Source organism: Lissotriton vulgaris, chromosome 1_1 (assembly GCF_964263255.1).
Source record: "Lissotriton vulgaris chromosome 1_1, aLisVul1.2, whole genome shotgun sequence".
NCBI lineage: Eukaryota > Metazoa > Chordata > Amphibia > Caudata > Salamandridae > Lissotriton > Lissotriton vulgaris.
This window is the reverse complement of record NC_141685.1, coordinates 445,344,816-445,361,414: the sequence shown is the minus strand read 5'-3', so window position 1 is coordinate 445,361,414 and position 16,599 is coordinate 445,344,816. Positions and strand designations below refer to the sequence as shown.

At 41.1% G+C, this 16,599-nt stretch overlaps 1 protein-coding gene across 6 annotated transcripts in view; it reads right to left on the bottom strand.

Annotated features, from left to right (window-relative positions):
- Positions 1–6,059: 6,059 nt before the first annotated feature.
- PATJ (PATJ crumbs cell polarity complex component) overlaps positions 6,060–16,599 on the bottom strand; it is a 1,366,227-nt gene continuing 1,355,687 nt past the window's right edge. For all 6 annotated transcript variants that reach the window (XM_086953328.1, XM_086953320.1, XM_086953345.1 and 3 more), the window contains one exon: positions 6,060–9,745. In XM_086953328.1, coding sequence (XP_086809454.1) covers positions 9,599–9,745 — 147 coding nt within the window. In that variant the 3' untranslated portion in view covers positions 6,060–9,598. The remainder of the gene's footprint in view (positions 9,746–16,599) is intronic.

The window sequence follows — 16,599 nt, the reverse complement described above, 5'->3', positions numbered from 1 at the left end:
TTCTGATGAGGATATCGAAATATCTAAAACAAGTCACATGCCCGCTTTAGGTAATATGCTGCCACTAAGTCCTTACAATACTGAACCTGCCAACCTGACACGAGATAAAAGGGTCCCGAGGGCAGCAACTATTGAAGGCCACCCAAACCTGACAACTATGGATATGATAATGCATACTCTTACTGCTCAAAGACAAAAAAGCCAGCAGCATTTCATGCAGCTAAGAGAAGACAATACAAAACTTCAGGCTTTCATGAGTGAAGTATGTGAAAAGCTTGGGGGTGTTACACAAGACATGGAGGACCTTAAACAACGCGTCGTGGTAGTTGAAAAAGGAACTACTCGCTCAGACGAGCTAATCAAACAACATGCCACACGGATATCCAAACTAGAAACAAAGGTTGAGGATATGGAAAACAGGGCACACAGGCATAACCTCAGGCTGTTTGGGATACCCGAGGGGGCAGAAGGAGCTGATGCTAGGTCATATGTAGTGAAATTATTTCAAAAAGCGTTTAGTGACTTATCCGACTGGGATTGGGACTCTCAACTACAAAGAGTACATAGACTTCCTTTGTTCCAGAAGAACAAAAATAGCAAATTTCCTAGACCTATCTTAATATATTTTGGAATTTTTTTGCTAAAACAAGCTGTATTATTTAAAGCCAAACCCAATAACCCGGTCACTACTGACAATATAACCTTTTTTGTACGGTCAGACCTAAGTAAACAGACAATGGATAGAAGGTGGGTGCTTAGAAAACTAATAGATTCTTTTAAAGCTATCAATTGTACAGTCTATTTACAAGAGCCTGCTCGGCTCAAGGTGATCAATAATGGGCGGTCTTTTTTTTTCACTGACCAAGAAGAGGCGGTTATGGCTCTAGAAAAACTTTACAGCTGAAAGACAGAAATGAAATTGTTGGCATGTAGGGTGATGGGTGTTTGTACTTAAAATGCAAGACTATGCAAGATTACAAGGGGGATTAAAAATGGGTTGAATCTACGCACTGCATGTATTAGCCCACTGTTTCATATATATAACTTTCATATTTCTTTTTTTTCTTCTTATATTTGTTGTGTTTCTTACGGACGTTATGAATAACTTTTTCAACAAGCGGGTTACATCTATCTCCGTGTTTGCCATTTCACTAGGCTGCCTCTCCAGCGGCAGCAAGGGATAGAGGGGTGCTCCCCCCACAGGGACTTGGGAGGGAAGGGAAAGGCAGGGGCTGAGGGAGGGAGGGAAAAAATGGGGAAAAAATGTATTGTAAGGAAGAAATATGGTGTGAACAGAGTAACAAAATGTTTTAATAGAGACTTAATGCAGAGGAAAGACAAGGAATTTAGACGGAAGCTATGACTAAGACAAAATTGTTACTTTGGAACGTTGCTGGCCTCAATAGCAAGCAAAAGAAGAGACTGGTTCAGGAAGAGTTGGGCATGTACAAACCGCACTTTGCTCTTCTTTCGGAAACTCATATTAGTTACCAAGATAGGAAATTGCTTTCACAAATGGGGTATGAGCTAGTGGTCTGCTCAACTTTGGGTGCCTCCATTAGGGGGGTGGCCATACTAAAACATAAAGGATTGGCGCTAGAAATCTTAAAAACATCATCAGATGCACGGGGGAGGTGGGCGATAGCTCAAGTTCAAATGGAACACAAGAAGTTTGTTCTATGTTTGGTATACGGCCCTAATATAAATGACCCCAAGCTGTTTGAATATTTAAGCATTGAGCTACTAGAGTGGGAGGGTGAAATGTTAGTGATGGGAGACTTTAATTGTGTAATAGACTACAAAATCGACTCTACTGGACAAGGTTCTCCTCGCAGGATGCGTAAGGTCAGATCCGCAATTCTGGAACTAGGTAGACTGCTTAATATTAAAGATGTATGGCGTCATAAACACCCTAACCTAGCGGGACATACATACTACTCAGCGCCCCACAGATCTTGCTCGAGAATTGATATGGTGTGGGCAACCGATCAAATAGTGAACAATTGTAAGATTGAACTGTGTCCAAGGATTACTTCAGATCACAATCCGATATTATTAGAATTCGAGAATGGTGAGTCGAGGCCAGATATAAGACAATTTACATTCCTGAGATATTTATTGACTGACTTGAGCTTTGTGACTTCCCTTAAAAAACATATTAAAGAATTTATTGAATTAAATATTAATTCAGTTATAATCAATGTAGTTTGGGATGCATGTAAGTGCAGTATAAGGGGGTTTACTCAACAATTCATTTATAGACTCAATGCCGAAAACCATAGAGCTACTAAAAAAGCTACTTCTAATATACTGTTAATGGAGCAGAAATTAGCTGACGAAACCAAGCTATTAAATGGAAACAGAGGAGATAAGATTCGAATTATTAAAATTACAATCTTCTCTTAAAAAAACGCTAAGAGACAGATACTGCGCTAAAATACATAAATATAAACTAAACCAATACGAAGGAGGAGATTGAATCGGAAAAGTACTCGCATATAAAGTTGCGGATAAGAAGGCGAGAACCAAGATTAAAATGATTAAAGGGTCTGACTTACATGAATATGACCAACCAGAACAGATTCTTGGCCAGTTTGCTAACTACTACCAGAATTTATACACTCCTGATAATACTCCTACCAGAGCTAGAATTACACAATATTTAGATAAATATATGCCTGTACAAAAAGATATTGTTAAGGAAAAATTGCACCTACTCAGCTCAAAATTAACACAATCTGAAATAAATGCAGCTATCTTAGCCCTACCACCGTGAAAAGCTGCAGGGGAAGATTGTTTGCCTATTGAATTATATAAGACCTGTGCACAAGAACTAGTACCTCCGTTTGAAAATGTCATCGCTTCTATAGACAGCTTGGGGAAAGTACCCACGTCATGGAAAATAGCCAAAATAGTATTCTTTCTAAAAAATAAAAAAAACACCGGAAGACTGTGGCTCTTATCGGCCGATCTCCCTGCTCAACGCAGACGCCAAAATCTTTTCTAAGATACTAGCAAATCGCCTAGCACCTATTATGCCGACCCTGGTTAACTCACAACAACATGGCTTTGTGACGGGGAGAGATACAACGGCCCATGTAAATACAGCGATCACAGCCTTTGATGTCGCCTCGACTACTCTCACCCCACTCGGAATGGTTATGTTAGATGCCGAAAAAGCATTTGATCTAGTGCGGTGGGAGCATCTGTGGGAGGCACTAAAGAAGGTAGGCATCCAGGGTAAATACCTACAGTGGGTTTGCTCATTGTACGACAGTCCGCAGGCCAAAGTTAGTTATGGTGGAAAAGACTCAAGGAGCTTTACTATAGGGAGGGGAACCAGGCAGGGGTGCCCTCTGTCCCCTCTGCTTTTCGCTCTTTCTCTTGAGCCATTTTTAAATGTACTTTTTATGCAAGGAAACATTTACCCATTTCTACACGGCGGAGAGAGTTTGAAAATCACTGCTTTTGCAGACGATATAGCTGTATTTACCACAGACTTAGTAAAAGCCGCACCTGAAATAATAAAAGAAGCTGCACACTACGGTCATGTTTCAGGGTACAAACTTAATGTAGGTAAGACGCAGGTAATAGCTAACTATAAAGCTCTGGAATCGATCCCAGGCTTATGCCAAAGCGCGACTTACTTAGGCATCAGAATAGCATCCAATATTGACAAAATCATTACGCTAAATTATGACTCTCTTTTAAAGGAAACAGAAAAGTCACTTAAAAATTGGCATAAGATTCCGATCAGTCTAATGGGACGCATCAATCTAGTGAAAATGAAAATCTTGCCGAAGGTGCTATACCTATTTAGATCTATCCCTCTGCAACCCAATAAAACCTTCTTTAAAAAACTTGAGGGTATATGTAGCAGCTTCATATGGGGATACAAAAAAGCGCGTAGGGCGCTGAAACTACTAACACTGTCAATAGAAAAGGGTGGACTAACATTTCCTGATTTTAGGCTTTATTTTTTAGCTACCTTCTTTTGTCGTATACGAAGTTTGATAAAAAACGACAGTTCGTTATTCTTTCACCGGCTTATGTTAGGATTTGATTGCAACCAATTTTTGCACCGCTTGCAAGATCCAAACTACTTCAAGCAAGTGAAATTTAAGTCAGTCAGGCACATTAAAAAAATCTGGGACCAAATAATAACTACTGGGAAAATCCCCTTTTACAATGCAGAGCTTAGATTATGGGACAATCCAGGACTTCCTGATATTTTCTCTGATGGAGCAGGCTCTCTTTGGAAAAGACACAGCATAAACACATTAGGGGATTTATATGGTCAAAACGGCTTCATGAACTTTGAATCACTTAAAATTCTATACAATTTAAGGGATAATATGTACTTCAAATACATTCAGATAAGGGATCATCTGCTCTCTAAGATGAAAATTACGGAAGCAATAGAATCGGATATACTTATATGTTTATACTCTAATAAAGTAAAAGTATTAATAAGTCTAGAGTACGGATATCTAACACAGGGTAAAAATGAAGACTATACAAAAATAGCTGACAAATGGTCTTTCCGACTGGGTATGAATATCAATCCCATACAGATCTCACATTCTTTACGTCATATAAACTTGATTGTCCAGTCTAATAGCGTGAGACTACAGACATACAGAACTATCACACAACTCCATTACACACCGCAAAGAATAGCTAGTTGGGTACGGGGTAATCAAGTAAATAAGAAAACTAAGTGTCCAAAGTGTGATCAAGACTCGGCAGGCATAGAGCATATGCTTTTTTCATGCCCAGCGCTCCTGTCATTCTGGAAAGGGTTGACTGACATTTTAAATAACAAACAAATTGCTACACCACCATTGTCAGCACAATTGGTCTTACTAGACATCCAGGAAACGAATTGTCCCTATAAAGAACTAATAACTATTATCTTTGCATGTGCCAGGCTAGTCATCGCTAAATAATGGATATCTAAGGATATCCCAGATGTCTTCGAGTGGTGGCTCTTGATGAATGAAATTAACACTCTGGAACTGTCGTTAGCAAGACACAGGGGCCTTAAGGCTCTACAAAAGAAGGAAAAAATTTGGTCAAACTTTTTTGAATCATGATCTATATGAACTAGAAAGAAAACGAGACCAGCTCAAATATTGGTATATTATCTGTAAAACTTTATTTCTTTTTTCTATTACTTTTCATCAAAGAACAGTATTGGTCAGACCTCTGTTTCTAACGTTCTTTGTCCCTAAATTGTTTACTCAATTAATATTGTAACTACTTATATACTCTTTTTTATAAATGTAGATTATATGTGTTTTTTGTAGTCTTGTTCTTCCTTCAATAATAAAAACAATAAAAAAAAAGAGAACATTATCAGATTCTGCAGCACAGGTCTTGGGTTAAATGACTTGAGTCTTACAGTGATGCACCTTGTAACTTTGGACAACTTAAGGACTATGTTAGCTGGATATTGGTATTTAAGAGGCTAAGTTCTCTCACATGGACAGGTATAATAACGTAATGAAAAGTAAACCAGCATAAAGTGCAACGAAGAAACATCAGCTAAACTAGTTAAGTAAAAATTCCCCCTAAGAATAACCATAGCTAATCGTTATATAATATATTAATCGTATGGCTAAGGCAGCATAGGTATGTGGAAGAAGGTAATGATGAGAAATATGTCCTAATAGTAACAACTATTATTGAATAGAAGGCAAATCTCCTCTTAGATATCCCTTAAGAATCTCGGGCTATATTGATCTTTCAATATCATTGTGAGCACAAACTAACCAATAAACCTAGAGTGATGCGCATGTCCAAAGATGTTTGTGATGAAGTGTGCAAAAGTGTAATGTGATGAACGAGCACTGTACTATCTATTAATCTACCTCTATTTGGCATTGTTTATCTCAGTGTTGGGTCTTGTCAGTTTTAGCACTGCAAGATGAATCTTTCAGGACTGTCTTTTCCAGACTATTTTGATGAATGCCAAGCAGTGTAACGTTTTTAATTTGACAGTCAAACAACTAGGACCATTAAACACAGTGTTTATGATGAAATAAAATTTACACCAGTCCATGAAACTGTGATTTATTACAATATTAAGAAGTCATAAAACATTTAATTTCTCATATCGTCTTAATATACATACAACTTATCTTAATGAGCTACAGAACACATGCAACTGAACAAGTCGACAATGTGAAAACAAATTAGGCCCCACAATCAAAAATGGTCAAAGTTACTCCCATTCTAGGTTCACTGTTCCAATTTTATACAGTATACATTTCAAATTATTAAGTCACGAAAACACCTTAAAGTCTTAACATAAATTGCATTGCAAGCAAGTGCTGATTGTATGAAGGTATAATTTATCAATTTTTCTCATCAGAAAGCGTACCGTGTCATTTATTTTTATATGAAAAAGAAAATACCAGATTAGAAAAAGTAAACTGAATGTTAGCAGGTATGGAAGCCCATGAGCCCCAGGGAAATGTATGCGCTGCACAGCAGACCAATGGATTGAATGACTTGACTTATTTATAAACCATCAGCATTCATGCTTGTCTCTTCTCAAGGACGTATATTCCACCATAAAAAAGAAACATCATCATTACATTACGTAATCTTTTGGGGATTTATTTGTACAATACTGCATAGTATAATCCACATACCGTGGAGACCAACTGCAATGAACAGGGAAATTGTATATTTCAGGCAAACAATGAGACCATCAGATACATATTAGATCAAGATGGCCCTTTCTGTTTTGAAGTGTTTTTTTAAATCTGGGACTCCCAAATGTCGAAAAAGTAATGTTTGAGGATGGTGGGATCCAGACGTTTCTTTTTAGCAGTCATGAAAAGTTCCCATCAAATTTCTGCTACATGTGCGAATAACTAGCACCAAAGTGCAATTTTTGGCTACAAAGTCGAATTAATTTGGCATTTCACCTAGAAGCTGGAAACGAAAATGTCTCATCCATTTACCTTTACCTCTGTGTACACATTTCTTTCTAAAATTCCTAAAATTGTTAAATATCACTCACAAAACATTGTTATAATCCGAAAACTAAACAGAAATGACAATTTTGAAAAACAGACATCAAAGACATTTAAAATAAGCAAAGTTATATAGGCACTGCGTTTTGGAATTAAGAGAAAATCCTGCGTTCCAGCATTTTAATGCACTGTGTGATTATGCACAGCTCGACACATAAACACAAAAATATCATGACTTAAGACTAACAGGAATGAACTGTCATTGGCACATTACTATACTCTACTTTGAGTTGTGTGCACTGGAAGGGAATTGATTTACTGTTTGTGACTTGCAAATGTTTTTAATTACAAGCTGTTCTTGTAAACAACATATTTACGTTATGATCTATAAGCACATATTTGTTTGCATATGATTGGTAAAAAACAATGACACTAAAGATTTGATTTTTAGTTAGCATTTTTTTAGAGAGATTTCAATATCGACTATAACTTCACCGGCGTGCCCAGAAAGAACAGCTCAGAGGTCCGGCCATGTGTGTTTCATTATAAGCCAACATGCTTATGGCCTAGTGGTGAAGAAATGTCAGTGTCTACCGAAAAAGAAGCTCACTTCATGTAATGTGCAAACTGATGATGTGGAGCTTTGCGGCTACTTGGCACTGTATGAAATATTGTAGGCAAGTGTGAGGGAAATCCAAGGTGGCAGGCAATAGCACAAGAAGGTATACTGTGCCTTGAACCAGTCCCTTATTTGCTCTGGTCATGACTTTAAAATATGAAATCTTGAGTGTTGCAGGGTATGCAGACACAATTCATTTCCATGCTACAGAACTATTCCAAATAAAACTATTTGTCCAGAAAGGTAAACCCCACTTTGGTGTCTTGTCGATTTTATTTAAAAGAAAAAACAGAAATGCTGTTGTATTGGTGGTAACAGGCCTGCTATATTTCCAGAAGTGCAGGGTCGAATGCAGCAATTTAGCGCGGTTATGAAACAGAAATCTCACTTAGAGAAATGGCAGATGTTGGCATACGGATTACATTCCTAGTAAATGTTATTTAATTTAAAAAAATCTGTAGTGTACCTTACAGAAGTCTTCAAGAATTTAAATGTTTGTGTCTTGAAGAAAAATATATATACATATATATCTCTAAATAAAAGTAAAGAAATGTATTTACCTCAATAGTTAAGATTTGTTATTTTAGATCAGTATCAAGGTAGAAGTGCATTGCATCAGATTTTTACAATTTGGCAAATAAATATCCTGAGTGGGGGGACATTTCCCACAGGAGACACTGATATTTCGGCTTTTAGACCATTGGTAAACATATCTACACTACTCATGAGGATAACTAATGCTAGGAATTCTTGAGTTCGAGAAATCATTTAGCGTGTTGTTATGTCCAGTAGGAAACTACTGCATCCAATCAAAAGTTACTGTTTTACCTTTGTTAGTTGTTACTTTTGCCACCTTCCTCAGTGTGATTTAACCACAAAAAAACATTTTTTTTCTAGTCACGGTCCAATGCGCTTGATTGAATCAATACACCATACTACAAATGTCCATTTTCTTTGGAGTTATGAATGGAACATGTCGTTAGCTTTGGTTCTCTGTGGGTGTTTGTTACTCAAAGGAGGAGCAGATGAAGGGACATCTTGAAAAAGATACGGGAAGGTAAGATAGTACGTAGTATGGATCCGGATTGTCTCCAGAGTCCTTCATTTATATTTGGAAAAAAAGACGCACTGCTCTTCAATAGCCGAGAACACTAAGTACTTTAGCCGAACACACATTTGACAGGTGAAACAATTAATGCTGCATACACAATACAGACACAATTTTGCTATTGCCAGAACGGGCAGCAGTCTGAATGAAGCCCATTCCTCCAAAACATTGTATTTGGACATATTCTGAAGGTAAACAATACATGAAACCAAACTAAAGTCCTCAACTCTTTGTTCAATTGGCATGTCTTTGGTGATAAGAAGATAGAAATGTTAGGGGTATTGCCAGTCTGAGCACTAACTCTTCTTAAAGAGATCATACAAAGCAGTTGTTAGCAGACCCTTTAAAATGATATTATGCATATCCCATTAGCCATGAGCAGCTATGTGAAGCATTTTGTCTTTAATGGATCTGAAAATCCCTCATGATCTAATTTCGAGTAGAAAGGATGATCAATTTAACTGGTTGGTCCACACTAAATAGAGGAGCTGGCCTTGTATATTGATGGTGCATGTGCAAATAGTGACAGTGGATCTGACCATCAGCATAGTGCAAGCACAGCTGAAGAAGACACCTTGGTGGGCCTGTCTTGAAGACTAAGGAAATATGCAGATGGTTTTTTTTTTAACTAGCTGAATGGAAAGCACATTCAGCATTCTGGAATGTAGTTTATTAAGTGATGTAGCTCAACCATGAAACCTGGTTTTCAGACTGGCAAGTGAAGAAAGCTGCTTGTCACAACATTTTGCACACACTGCACATGTAACAGTAATGGAATTTGTGACTTCTAGCTGTAGTAGGCGATGCTGATCAGCATCCCTGGTATTGCACCACATCGAGCTCTACACATATACTTGCACGGCCCACATAGACTGTACAACACAATTATGGCAACACAGCTAATGACACAGTTCCCTTCTGACGTTTTAAAATGGCTACAGCCTGTTCATGAGTGACCCCTTCCAAAACATCTTCATTGACAGCTAGAATCTGATCGCCACGTTTCAATCTGCCATCTGCTGCAGCTGCTCCCTGGAAAAAAATAGTGAATTAAAGGTCATTATTAGCGCAAAGGCCATCCTCCAGAGATGTCAACACACTTTCAAAGAATTGCTAAAATAACAATAACAAATAATACATGGCTGCGGAGGTTTCCGTTTACATTAAAAGGCATATTGCACTTTCCGGTGATTTCTCTCAATGCTAACAGCTTATGGTCGAGCTAAAAGGGGATGATAAACACCAAACCAGTATAAAACGTTTTCTAGATGACCTACCTCAAATTCCGAACTTGAGGAAACATGTTTTTTGCCCACCTGGGGTTGATTGTATTCCAACTTCAGAGAGGCGCTGTCTTGGCTGTTCAGGCTAGGCTGTCCATATTGGATAAGGATCAAGGCAGATTTGCATATGAGTAGGTCTAATATGGGGTGGCATGTTGGGGAAACAAATGATGGGTTGGTATGCTACCCCAAATGTTCGTCAGTGGCTAGACTATTTGCAAGCTTTCTTCCTATTACCTTTTGTGTGTTTGATGTATCGCCGTAAGTGACCCAAGGTATGCAAAGGGATGGGTCCGAGTCATGATGCACTCAACTGAAGTGGCCCAAGTAGTGAGATAACGGTACTGGGTTGCTTGTGTTCCAGTTCAGAAAGGGGCAGCTTGGCAGTTCGGACTGGATTGCTCCTATTGGAGCAGGACCAAGGCTGATTTGCATATGGCTGGGTGTAACTTGATGTTCCATGGTGCGCAAATGAACAATGGTTTGGAATGCTAACCTGAACAATTGCCAGTGGTTACAATATTTACAAGCATTCTTCCGATCATCTTTCGTATGTTTGAATTTTTTTGGAAACAAAATACGAGGATTCTATGATGTCTACTCAGTAATAATTGTAGAAAATTAGATAATATTAGTGGATTGGTAAATGCAGTTCAAAATATATACACATAAAAAAACAAAATTAATAAGTTAACATCTGAAATGCTATTTTTGGTAGAGACTATCTAATCACAGATTTTTCACCTTAGAATATTACCCAGCCGTCAGACTGGATCTAGAAAATCTTGAGTGGTACCTCTTTGTATCAGGAGGTGACATTGCAAGGCTCCATGTGCACACCGTTTGAATCATAGGCACTTCTCAGGCATCAGTTTTTTGTGACTATTTCTGCGCCAAAAACATGGAGTTACAACTGAACCAGGGTGCAGACATCTAACAGGCTTAAAGGGGAAGAACCTATATCGCAAACCTGGAAGGATGGGAGGGTTGGTGAGGAATCTGTGGTTAGATAGTCTCTACCAGAAAAAGAGTTACTGAAGGTAAGTAATTTCTTTTTCCAATAGAGACTTCTAACCATAGATTTCTTACCTTAGAATAGATACCCAGGCAATACCTCCTCAGCGGTGGGTTTGCGAACAGGCTCATACTAGGAAGTCCTGCAGGACCGTACAGGAAAAATGCCAATTTTGCTGGGCCAGTCTATCCAAGCAGTAGTGCTTCGGGGGTACGTGTGGAGGGACGCCCACGTGGCAGTTTGGCAGATGTCCAGGGCAGGTACCATGCATGCTAACGGAGTAGTAGAGACCTTGACCCTGGTGGAATGGGCACGCAAGCCCTCAAACCCTCAAGAGGTTTCTTTTTAGCTGATGAATAGCAGATTTTGATGCAGAATAAAGTCTATCGAGAGATGGTTCATTTATGCACCACATTGCCTTTTGGCACTCAGGAAAACCAATGAAAAGCGATTGCCCAAATGGTGTCCTTTGGTGCAAGCAATGTAAAAAAAGAAGGTTCTTTTAGGTCCAACCAACGGGGGCGGAGGGGATGAGAGGGGGTTAGGAATGCAGGCTGCGTGATGCCTTGACAGACGTAGAAAGTGGTCGCCACTTTTAATAGAAAGGAGGCACAATTCCGAAAAACCAGTTTGCTCGGGTAGAAGCTGTTATATTAAGGTATGCCCAAAAGAGCTTGCAGCTCACTGACCCGCCTGGAAAATGTAATGACCACCAAGAATATTGTCTTAAGGGTTAGTAACCACAGACGATAGATAGGCAGAGGCGCGCATGGAGAACACACAAGGAATGTCAGAACTAGACTGAGGTCCCACTGCAGCATGACAAAACGGGTGAGAGGGAACAAATTTTGCAATCCCTTAAGGAAACATGTCGCAAAAGGTGTCTTGAATAGCGAGGGCTAATCCAACAGCTTCAAAAAGCTGAGATGATGGAAAAATAACCTTTAATGGTGCCCAAGGAAAAGCCTTGCCAGACTAACAGCAGCACAAGCAATAGCAACACCGACAGGGAGGAAGAAATCAGATCAATGTTACAAGAGGAACATCAAGCTACAAATTTGTCCCAATGACAGGCGTTTAGAGTTTTTGTTAAGGGACGCTTGGCTGCCAGGATGACATCAAATGGTTCTGCAGATAGAGCGTGCACAGGTTCGGGTGCAGAATCCTGCTCTGTTGCTGCGACAGGAGGTCCTCCCAAAAAGGCAGCCTGATAGGAGGACAGACGCTCATGGTAAGGAGCTTGGGATACCAAATCCTCCTTGCATAGTCCTGAGCCATCAGAATGACTTGGTCCTGATCTTCTTGATAAATTGGGGCAGGAGTGGTATAGGTGAAAACACATACAGGAGTCCTGGGTTCCAGTGTAATTGGAACGCGCCTCCAAGTGAGAGATGCTTTGGAACCTCCAATGCGCGGAAGCACTGGCATTGGATCTTCTCAGTGCAAATGGGGAGAACAAAAGTTCTCCCCATTTGCAGAAGAGGCCTTGTGCCACCTCCAGATGTAGATGCCACTTGTGAAGGCATCAACGGCTAAGTTTGTCTGTCCTGGCATTTAGAGACCCCTCCAGATGCTACAGGACCATGAAAATGTCCTGGTGCTGCAGTCAGGTCTAGAGGCGCAGAGCATCCTAGTACAGGGTCCACAGCCTCACCACACCCCGCTTGTTGCAGTACCACATGGCACCTGAACCAACCTTTCATTGAGGGATGGAAAGAAGGCTTTTAACGCCAAGTGAATTGCTTGCAGCTCCAGAAGGTTTATGTGGAGCATCTTCTCTGCCAGAGACCAACCAGAGTCCTCTCATTCCTACCTCCCCCAAGTGGCGCCCCATCCCAGTAGTGATGCATCCGTCACCACCATTAATTCTTTGTGGGGAAGTGAGAGGGCTCTGCAATTGACCTAGTCGTGGGTTAACTACCACCACTAGAAATCTATTGCAGTCGCCTTTGAAATCTGGACCAGATCAGAAATATTCCCCCGATGCTGTGCCCACTGAAACATCTGATCCTACTGCAGAGCCCAAATATGTCAGCTGGCATGCTCCCCAGCAGCATACTGGAGGCCATAAACCCCAGAAGCCTTAGAGTCAGTCTCACAGAAATTCAGGACAGAGGCTGAAACATTGAAATCATAGCCTAAATGCCCTGAACGCTCTGCTCTGGAGATTAGGCATGCAACTGTAGGTGTTCAGAATGCCTCCATTGAAGGGAAGTGGCTGATAACAAGTTAGGTGTGACTTTGGCACGTTGATAATGAACCCCAGCGAATGCAGATGGTTCGCCGTAGTCTGGAGTTGGGTGATGACTACCTGAGGCAAGCCTACCTCCAACAGTCAGCTATTGTAGGGGAAGACTGGAAGCCCTGACTTCGCTGATGAGTCACAACCAGCGCCATCACTGAATACTCATGGGGCACTGATGAGGCCAAAGGGGAGTACAGTGAACCAAAAATTCTCCTGGCCCACCGTGAGCTGCACGTAAAACCAGTGGGCTTGCAGGACAGGGATGTAGAAATATGTGTCCTGGAGGTCTAGGGCTACCATCCAGTCTCCAGGGTCCAAGGAAGACAGGACGAGCTAAAATGAGCATCCCAAAATTCTCTTTCCACAGAAAGGCATTAAGAAGGCAAAGATCTATGATAAGATTAATGCCACCATCTTTTTCGGCACCAGAACATAGCAAGAATCACAACCAAGCCCTTCTTATGATGCTGGCACCCTGGGACTGGCTAGCAGAGCTTGTACTTTCTGACAAAGCAAGAAGATGATGGTTCTCCATCAGCCGTTCTGGGGATGGTGGATAGGATCCCAGGAATATAAGGGCATAACTCCAGTGCACATTTTGAAGCACCCACTTGTCAGATGTTATTGTTTGCCTTAAGGGCAGGCGGTGCCTGATCCTGCTGCCAAAGGGATGGGTGTGCTGCGCAGAGGACCAATTAAAGAGGTTTGGAGGCTGTGACAGCCGGAGAAATGGGGAACTAAAACGGAGTGTGGGCTATGCAAACTCTGTGAGATCCGTGTCCCCAGCCATGAAAGGAGTGAGAAGCTTGCTGTGTTGGAGGTAAGTTTGGTATTGCGGTTGCCCATGGATTTATAGATTCCTGCACAAGACTCCATTTTCAAAGGTACTTAGTACTAGCCTGATTTCAGTTATTCCCCTTTGTCAGTTTTATATTAGTTATTTTACACATTTTCATGCACGAAGGCACACGTAGTTTCAACAGCAATGTTTTCTTGTTAGTCTATCAGCAACATACAAGACATGAGTCTGGCCAAGATGCCCTAGAATATCTATGTCTCATGTTTGTATGGTACATTTGCGAGATATAATAGTGATATGTGCACATAGGTGACGCCTCTAAATAATACTAGTTCCCGCTGGATTTTCTCAATGTGTTTCTGTCCTTCTAGTCATCTATAATCAGTTAGGTTATGCAGTGGTCAGTTTCTTATATAAACACTGAGATTTGACAATTCAGATAAGAGAGGTCATCGCCTGAGCTGTCTAGAGAGACATCAGATTCCAGATCACTGGTTGTTTCTTTCTGGATCTAGGTTGGACCTATGGGGCTGAAACCGAGTTTGGCCGACCTCTAAAACACAGAAGACTCCAGCCTCCTTTCCTTGATGGCTGCAGGCTGCAAAGATGCCCTTTGTGTGGCAGGTATGCAGAGCGACATTTGTAACACTTCCCTTGTAGGTAATGTAAGATCATTTTCATGCTCTCAGAGTGATGCGTAGTGAGTGCTAGGAGTGGGTGAAGGTATTAGGGACTTTGGTGCTGTGAGCCATGATAGAAACGTTAGTTGAGTTCACTCTCATAGTAATCCTAATTATAGGTTCATATATTCTATGCTCATTGCGCATGTACTATTCCACAGAATGCAGCAATACGTTTTTAAACATATATTTTAACACACATTGTGTCATTATTAGTACTAAGGCTTGAGTGTGACATCCTAAGTACAAAAAGTGGTCTTCCTGAATACCACTATGTCCCTGAAAGACGGAATGTTTTGTTTACCAGAATGCACACCTCCCCCATGAAACGTGGCAGGGTGCAGGTCTGCAGTAAACAAGTTCCTTCTTCCTCATTGAACACAGTCCTTGTGTTATTGGGTTCGAGTGTCTAAACCTGTAGATTAAGGGTATATAACCCTAAGGTAGTTAATAATGGGAGTGCTGTCGTGGCCACGGAAGGGACAAAAGGACTGTTGCCTGGAATCCAATTAAAGGCCAAGGAATCTGGCAGTGAACCGGCTTTCTTTGTAGGGCTAGAGCGATGTGTTAGCCGTGTCACCGAATAGGTGGGAGCCATCAAAGGGCATACATGTCAGAGATGATTGGACATCCCCTGAAAACCCAATGGACCACAACCAGGAATGGCAGAAGAGTGCCACCGTAGAGGCAATGGCCCAGCTTAATGAGTCAGTGGTGTGCAGTCCAAACCAAGTGGTAAACATCGCTGCAAAACGGCCACCAACCAATGCCTTGTTTAGAATGCCCCAGCCCTCTTCTGGAAGCATGGGCAGTAGCTTCACAACCAAACTCTACAAGGCGTTGGTATATTGATCTAAAAGTCTTGCGGCATTCCCCAACCGCAATGACAAGCTGGTGAAGAAGAAGGTCTGCTTCCCAAAGGTATCCAGCCTCTTGGATTGAGGAACCAAAATCTACATAAGGCCTAGTAAAAACACATAATTCCGGTTAGAAATTAGCGTGATGTAGTTATTAGACTAAAGTGAGTGTTCGAGTAATAATAAGCTCACATATGTAATATCGTTGGGATTAACGTACACATTATTTAGCTTTTCGCCTTCTCACTAGCAATATAGTTTGATCCGACGGGCCTAGTCCGCTTGCAGTATTAGTGGAAACCTACCATTACACTTAGTAAGAGCCGTTCTCCTGAGAAATAGTCTGACAAATGAAACAAGCTGCTGCTCCTGCGCGTCAGGCCTGTCAAGGTTGTAGGTGGGGGTAGGCTGGATAAGCACATTCCAGGAGGCGCTGTGCGGACTTTCCTAGAGCTGGCAGAAGGGAGTTACCCTCCTCGACCTTGCTAGAACGAGCTGAGATAAAACTAAGGATGCTTTGTGTGCCATATATGGTCTTTCCTTTGCACCAACCTGTACCAACTTGTATTTTTCCTTCTTAGGTAACGGTTTCGAAATGTAACAGTATATATTTGATCTGTTGATAATGTGCCAGCAGTCTTCTCGACAGACTTCGAGGGGTTAGGTCGCGAGAAGCTCCTCTGGCAGAGTTTGTTTGCATAATAAAAGATTGGACCTTCTGCACTGCCAACTGACTGATTATTGGTAACTGATATCAGGGCTATTTGTAAGTATAGCTCTATTGGGTTGTGATAAATTTTCGGTACTTCAGTTGGCGACTCCGCGTTGGGGTCGTCCCTCTGTAATCAGAAAGGAACGGGACATTGGGAAGGGTGATCTTGATCGGGGGGGGAAGGATCGACCGAAAAGTTTGGGGGTTGCTCCGCTCTCCCGATCGAGAGAGCCCCAGCTGTTAGTGACCTCACGCCAGAGTCCTACGGGTGTAACCCGGGAACAGACCACGTTGG